This window comes from Prinia subflava, chromosome 19 (assembly GCF_021018805.1).
Source record: "Prinia subflava isolate CZ2003 ecotype Zambia chromosome 19, Cam_Psub_1.2, whole genome shotgun sequence".
NCBI classification, from domain to species: domain Eukaryota; kingdom Metazoa; phylum Chordata; class Aves; order Passeriformes; family Cisticolidae; genus Prinia; species Prinia subflava.
In genome coordinates, this window is record NC_086265.1 from 8,450,761 (window position 1) to 8,458,270 (window position 7,510).

General features: G+C 55.6%; 1 gene segment (V, D, J or C); it reads right to left on the reverse strand.

Annotated features, from left to right (window-relative positions):
• Positions 1-4,437: 4,437 nt before the first annotated feature.
• LOC134560406 (Ig lambda chain V-1 region-like) lies at positions 4,438-5,472 on the reverse strand. The segment is given in 3 exon segments: positions 4,438-4,772; positions 4,907-4,968; positions 5,429-5,472. Coding segments are annotated over 3 exon segments (441 nt in total).
• Positions 5,473-7,510: the final 2,038 nt, after the last annotated feature.

Here is a 7,510-nt window from a genome sequence, read left to right on the forward strand (position 1 = left end):
GGAAAATCAAGCCCCCAGCTCCTCCAAATTCAAAGTGAGCTGAGGGTCTCCATCAGGTTTGCAGCGGCTGTGGGTAGAGCTGGGCTGGTGTTTGGACCAACCAGGAGCACGTAGCAGCTGCACTCTTGTCCAGCCAGGGGCAGCCCCTCTGCCTGCTGCGCACAGCACGGCCCAGGGCAGCGGCCAAAGGAGCCTGCGGGGCTGCTCTGAACCCCGCTGGCCTCGCTGGCACCTGGCTGGCCACAACCCCTTTGCCTCCTGCCTGTCCGGGGAGCCTCAGGATTGTGCAGTGGAGCCACACTGACACCGTGTGGGGACAAGAAGGGCTTCAGGGACAGCACAGCAGGAACGGAGAGCAGAGGGCGGCACAGGCCTCTGCCCTTGCTGCCTCTCACCCCTGCCTCTCACGGCTTCCATCAGGTGCAGAGATTCCTCCAGCCGTGGCCACAACCATCAGGATTTCTGTATGGCACCCTGCCCGCGGCAGCCTGTGCTCACAGGAGAGAGCCTCTCACACAGAGACGGGGTCATTTGGTGCAGTTGCTGTCTCCAGTGATGAGTTTGCATCAGCCCTGAACTGGCACCACTGTGGGTCTCTTGCTACTGTCATAGATCACAGTCACAGGGACATTTTCTGGAACCAGGCACAGCCAATGTTACTGATCCTGAAAGTCTCTCCACATTGGCAGACACCTCAGACAGCTGACTCAGAGATGCTGCCTGGACCCGGGAATGTGGATAGGGAGAGGGGAGTAGAGGGCTGTCAATCTGTGCCCCAGGACAGCCCTCTCTGACCTGCAGGATGGGCCCTGTGCCAAAAGGTCCTGGTGGAACAGAGGGATCACTGCCTCAGACAGAGCCCAAGGCCTGAGCCCAAGGCCACGGCCCCATGTAAAGAGTACTCATGGCTGAGTAAAGAGGACGTGGCTGCAGCAGAATGAGGTGGTGGGGCTGTGACACGGCAATGCCAGGCACTGCACAGCCCCAGGGTCTCATCCTGCAGAGCATGGGGCAAACAGGAGGCCATTCAGAGCCAATGGTCATGGAGGGGGGACATGGAGCTGCATGAAGCCCAGACCCCTGCTCTGCCCTGAGAGAGGGCAGAGAAGCTCCAGGTTTAACTCCTCTGTACCTCATTTCCACATCTCTCTGTATCACCATACCAGCTGCCACTGCTGCTGCCTTCCCAGCCACCACAGAAATAGACAGCCTCGTCCTCGGCTTGGACCCCAGTGATGGTTAAGGTGCCCGTGGAGCCGGACAAGGATCCAGAGAATCGCGAAGGGATGCCCGAGGGTCTCTGGTCATTAGCATAGATCACAGTGACAGGGGCAGTGCCAGGGACCTTCTGCTGATGCCAGGCATAGCTGCCATAGCTACCCCCAGAGCAGGTGATCCTGACAGTGTCTCCCACATTGCCTGACACCGAGGATGGCTGAGTCACTGCTGCTGCTGGACCAGGGAACCTGGAGAGGCAGAGGAGAGAGGGGAGGAGAGGGTCTCAGTCAGTGTCCCAGGAGAACAGACCTGCCTGGAAAGCAAAGCTACAGGGAATGCCACAGTCAGAGAAGAATTGGCCCCCACACCGTCACCAGTATATTTGAGAAGTAGAGCCCAGGCCAAAGCATTTCAGCAGAGAGGCAGCTCTGGCAGATTCACGAGGATGTGGTCATCTGTAGCAAGAGGCAGTGAGGTGGGGAACTATACCATGAGTTTTGTATGGATGAGGACAGTGGTCCCCAGCCTCCTGTTCTCTAGGACAAGAAGGGGAATTCATAGCCATGGTCATGCAGAGGAGACATAAACCTGCCTCAGTCCCACATCCAGAACTCTGCTTGGGCAGGAGAATGGCTGAAAAATCTCCATTTTTAATTCCTCTGCACCTCATTTGAAAATCTGTCTTTGTCACTTCACCAGCACCACTGCTGCTGTCCCAGCTACCACAGAAATAGACAGCCTCATCCTCAGCTTGGACCCCAGTGATGGTTAAGGTGCCCGTGGAGCCGGACTTGGATCCAGAGAATCGCAAAGGGATGCCCGAGGGTCTCTTGTCACTGTAGTAGATCAGAGTGACAGGGGCAGTGCCAGGGACCTTCTGCTGGTACCAGCCATAGTTGTTGCCGCTACTCCCAGAGCAGGTGATCCTGACAGTCTCTCCCACATTGGCTTGCACTCAGGATGGCTGACTCAGCGATGCTGCCTAGACCAGGGACCATGGTCATGTGTAGCAAGAGGCAGTGAGGTGGGGAACACAGCTACACCATGAGTTTTGTACGATCAAGGGCAGTGGTCCCCAGCCACAAAGTCACCTCCTGTTCTCTAGGACAAAAAAAGGAATTCATAGCCATGGTCATGCAGAGGAGACATAAACCTGCCCCAGTCCCACATCCACAACTCTGCTTGGCCATGAGAAGGATTGAAAATCTATGTTTTTAATTCCTTTGTCTTTGTTACTTCACCAGTACCGCTGCTGTCCTGGCCACCACAGAAATAGACAGCCTCATCCTCGGCTTGGACCCCAGTGATGGTTAAGGTGGCTGTGGAGCTGGATGCAGAGCCAGAGAATTGTGAAGGGATGCCCGAGGGTCTCTTGTCATCATCATAGATGACAGTGACAGGGCCAGTGCCAGGGACCTTCTGCTGGAACCAGGCAAAGTATCTTTTGGGATTGCCTTCAGAGCTGTTAACCTAAACAGTCTCTCCCATGTTGGCTGACAGCGAGGATGGCTGACTCAGCAATGCTGCCTGGACCAGGGAACCTGGAGAGGGAGAAGAGAGGGGAGAAGAGGAGCTCTGTCAGTGTCCCAGGTAAACACACCTGACTGGACAAGGTTACAGGGAATGCAACAGTCAGAGATTAGACAATGTCACAGGCACGTTCTAGGAGCAGAGCCCAGCCCATTGCAGAACATCTGCACAGAAGCAGCTCTGGCAGCGCAGGAGGACATGGTCATGAGTACCAAGAGGCTGTGGGAGACACAGCCACACCATGAGCTGCCAGGAGGGAAAAGGGCTAAAATTTTTCCTGTGTATTTTGAGTCTGTCACTTTCTATTCCTCATTGTCACTACACACCATAGCTGCTGCTGCCTTCATCAGCACCACAGAAATAGACAGCCTCGTCCTCGGCTTGGACCCCAGTGATGGTTAAGGTGGCCGTGGAGTCGGACTTGGATCCGGAGAATCGCGAAGGGATGCCCGAGGGTCTCTTGTCATTCCAGTAGATCAGAGTGACAGGGGCAGTGCCAGAGACCTTCTGGTTCTGCTGGAACCAGGCATACCAGCCGCTGCTGCTACCCCCAGAGCAGGTGATTTTGACGGTCTCTCCCACGTTGGCTGACAGTGAGGATGGCTGAGTCACTGCTGCTGCCTGGACCAGGGAACCTGGAGAACAAGAGGGGAGAAAATGCAGGTCAGCCATTGTCCGAGGAGCACAGATCAGGCAGGGCAGGGGAACGTGGCCCCAAGGCCCTCCAGGCACAGTGACTCTGGCCATGACACCTGAGCTGTCAGAGGGGTGAGCACTGCAGAGGGGGAGGGCCCCAGGCCATGTGCAATCCCACCCGTTCCATGTACTGACAATGGTGGGGCTGTGCCATGGACCTTGCACAGCATAGCCGCTGCTGTCCCAGCCACCATAGAAACACACAGCCTCATCCTCGACTTGGACCCCAGAGATGGATAACGTGCTCATGGTGCCAGATATGGATCCAGGGAACTTTGAAGGCATGTCTGAGGGTCTTTTGTCATTAAGATAGATCACAGTGACAGGGGCAGTGCCAGGGACCTTCTGCTGGTACCAGCCATAGTTGTTGCTACTCCCAGAGCAGGTGATTTTGACAGCTTCATCCATATTTAATGACACTGAGGATGGCTGACTCAGTGATCCTGCCTTGGCCAGGAAGCCTGGAGTGGGAGAGGGGTAACATCAGAAGGGTCAGTTATTTCCCTAGGCGCATATCCCTGCCCAGGCAGTGCAACAGGGCTCCTCTGCCCATGGTCCTCATGCCACAGTGGGACACACAGCCTGAAGAGAGAGAGGAAGATTAGAGACCCATGGCCCTAGAAGGAGAGCTGGCAACAGCAGAATGGTAGAACGCCAGCCTCTGAGGGAAAGGGACCTGGTCATGGCTACAGAAACATGGGGGAACCAGAACCCAGCCTGGCCCATGGCAATGCAGCAGAGGCAGCTTCAGCAGCAGCAGCAGGAAGGGGCAGCCTAAAGCAAAAAGCACCAGGGCTGGGGGTGAGGCAGTGCCATTCCTCTTATGGGGACAGGGGAAAGGGTCACCTCCTGTGCCTTGTCATGCACACTCATGTCCTTAGGCAGGGGACAAGAGCCTGCCTCAATTCCACTATCACAGCTTAGTTTGGCCATGAGAAAAAATGGCTCAAAACCTTCCTCTCTTGCCTCTGTGTTCTGTGTCTCACTTCCCCATTACTTTTTGGCTTCATCATCCTCATCAGTATTGCTGCTGTCATGGCTACCGCAGAAATAGACAGCCTCGTCCTCGGCTTGGACCCCAGTGATGGTTAAGGTGCCCGTGGTGCCGGACTTGGATCCGGAGAATCACGAAGGGATGCCCGAGGGTCTCTCATCATCAGCATAGATGACAGTGACAGGGCCAGCGCCAGGAGCCTTCTGCTGATACCAGCCAGCATAAGCATAGCCAAAGCTGCTGCTAAGACCAGAGCAGGTGATCTTGACGGTCTCTCCCACGTTGGCTGACAGCGAGGATGGCTGCTGAGTCACCGCTGCCTGGACCAGGGAACCTGGAGAGGGAGAGAAGAGAGGGGAGAAGACAGGGGTCAGTCATTGTCCCAGGGGCACAGACCTGCCTGGGCAGCAGGATGGGGTCCCTGTGCCCAAAGGCCTCGTCCAGGCACAGTGAGTCTGGCCATGGCACCTGAGCTGTGGGCGAGCACCGCAAGGAGAGGAGGGGCTCAGGCCACAGTGTGATCCCAAAAGCTTCATGTCCTCACATTGTGGCACCCAATACTCTCTTATGTGCTTGCCCTCCTACAGAGACTCTTCCTAAAATGGGGCCTCCAACATTTCCTGACAGCTCCTGTCCCACTGTTCCCTCTCTTTCTTGCCCACCAATGCTGCAAGATCACTCCAGGCCACCTTTTCCCTTGGGCACTCAGCTGGGAAAAACAGGTCCTGCTGCAAGCCAGGACACCAGAAGCTGGTGTATCTCAGGAGTCACAGGACTATGCTCAGCTGGATCAAGGTGTATGGGCAAAACCCCCACAATCTTAGCAAAGGTCAGCTCCTCCAGCTATTCCCTTCCCACACAGGAGCTTCTGCACAGGGCTCTCCAGCTGCCCCAAGCCGAGACTATGGCCCCCCACCAGTGCTGACGTGCCACAACACCCCCACTGCAGGCACTGCCCCAGCATTGGTGACTCTTCCTTTTCAGCTTCACCACAGGGAACAGAAGGGCTCTGCATCCTGAACCCCCTGGCACATTAGGGCAAGTGCCCAGCCTGGCCAGCCCCACACACCTGCATAGACCTCTCCACACCACCCTTCCCAGACCTGCCTCTGCCTTTCCGAATGCTGCTCCTTTGGTGGTGGAGGCAGACAAGGAAAATTGCAAAGGGATTCTCGAGTGTGTTGTTGCCCTAGTGACAGAAGCACTGTGAGGGACCCTCTGCCTGGATCAGCAAGCTTAAGTCAAGCTACTGCTAAGCCCAGGGCAGCTGACCTTTGTGGTTTCTCTGAGGTTAGCTGAAACCAAGGATAGCTGACTTGGCAATACTGACTGGACAAGGGGAGCTGGATGAGATAGGAAAAGACAGGGTTCAGTAAGGCAGGAACCTCTACCCTGATGTTTTATACTGGAATGTAGGGACTCCACACAGAACTATGCCATGGTAGGTTTTTGTATCACTTCAATAATCCTCAGTGCCACTGTGGCAGCATCACTGCTGCTGTCACTGCTACCACAGAAATAGACAGCCTCGTCCTCGGCTTGGACCCCAGTGATGGTTAATGTGTTCGAGGAACCGGACCCGGATCCGGAGAATCGCGAAGGGATGCCAGAGGGTCTCTCGTCATTCATGTAGATCACAGTGACAGGGCCAGTGCCAGGGACCTTCTGCTGGAACCAGCCATACCAGCTGCTGCTAGCCCCAGAGCAGGTGATCCTGACAGTCTCTCCCACATTGGCTGACAGTGAGGATGACTGCTGAGTCACTGCTGCTGCTGGACCAGGGAACCTGGAGAGGGAGAGGAGAGAGAGGAGATGACAGGGGTCAGCCAGTGTCCCAGGAGCACAGACATGCCTTGATAAGGATACAGGGCATGCAACAGTAAGAGGAGAACGGACATGGAAAATGGCCACAGGCACCACTGGGGAGCAAAGCTCAGCCCCAGGTATCCCAGCACAGAGGCACCAGCAGGACGACATGGTCATTATGTCAGATAACAGTGGGAGACAAAGCCACGCTATGGGTTTTTTAGGGAGCGGAACGATGATCACCAGCCACAAAGTCACCTCCCACTCTCTAGGACACAAAATGGGCAAAATTCAGGGCCAGGATCATGTGGAGGAGACAAAAACTTTCTCCTGTTCCACATCTACAACTCTGCTTGGTCATGAGAATGACAGCAAATCTCCAGTTTGAATTCCTCTGTACATCACTTGAAAATCTGTGTCATTATACCAGCACCACTGCTGTCCCTGCCACCACAGAAATAGACAGCCTCGTCCTCGGCTTGGACCCCAGTGATGGTTAAGGTGCCCGTGGAGCCGGATCTGGATCCGGAGAATCGCGAAGGGATGCCCGAGGGTCTCTTGTCATTCTGGTAGATCACAGTGACAGGGTCAGTGCCAGGGACTTTCTGCTGGAACCAGCCATAGTTGCTGTAGCTACCCCCAGAGCAGATGATTTTGATGGTCTCTCCTACACTGGCAGTGAGGATGGCTGGCTCAGTGATGCTGCCTGGACCAGAGAACCTGGAGAGGGAGAGGAGGGAGAGGGGGTGAGTCAGTGACCTGGGAACACAGATCTCTCCAGGCAGTGGGACAATGATTGGACCCCCATGCTCAAAGTCCCCAGCTGGTCACACTGAGCCTGCCCAGGACATCTGCATGATGAATAACATGGTGAGGAGGGGTTCAAGGCCAGCCAGGTGCCAGCTGCTGAGATAACAGAGGATGAGGATGGGTTTAGGCTCCTTACTGTTGTGGGGTCATAACGGGACATTGGCCAGGGCCAGGGGCTTCCCTGAGGGCCAGAAGTTCTTGGGAACTCCTGCCCAGGCTGAAAGTGAGCCCAGTGGGCCAGCACTGAGTAAACACAGCCAATGCAACCTTAGCCCGGCAGCTCTCTAGAACACAACAGAGCATTCCCTGACCAGTCACGATCTGCCCCACGAGCCTCATGCATGACCCTGGAGCTACAGCACCCACAGGAAATGTCCCTTCCTAGGCTTCGAAGGCAAAGCTTTGGCCCAGCCCTATGGCCCATGGCATTTTCCCAGCTCTCGGTGCTGGGGCCAC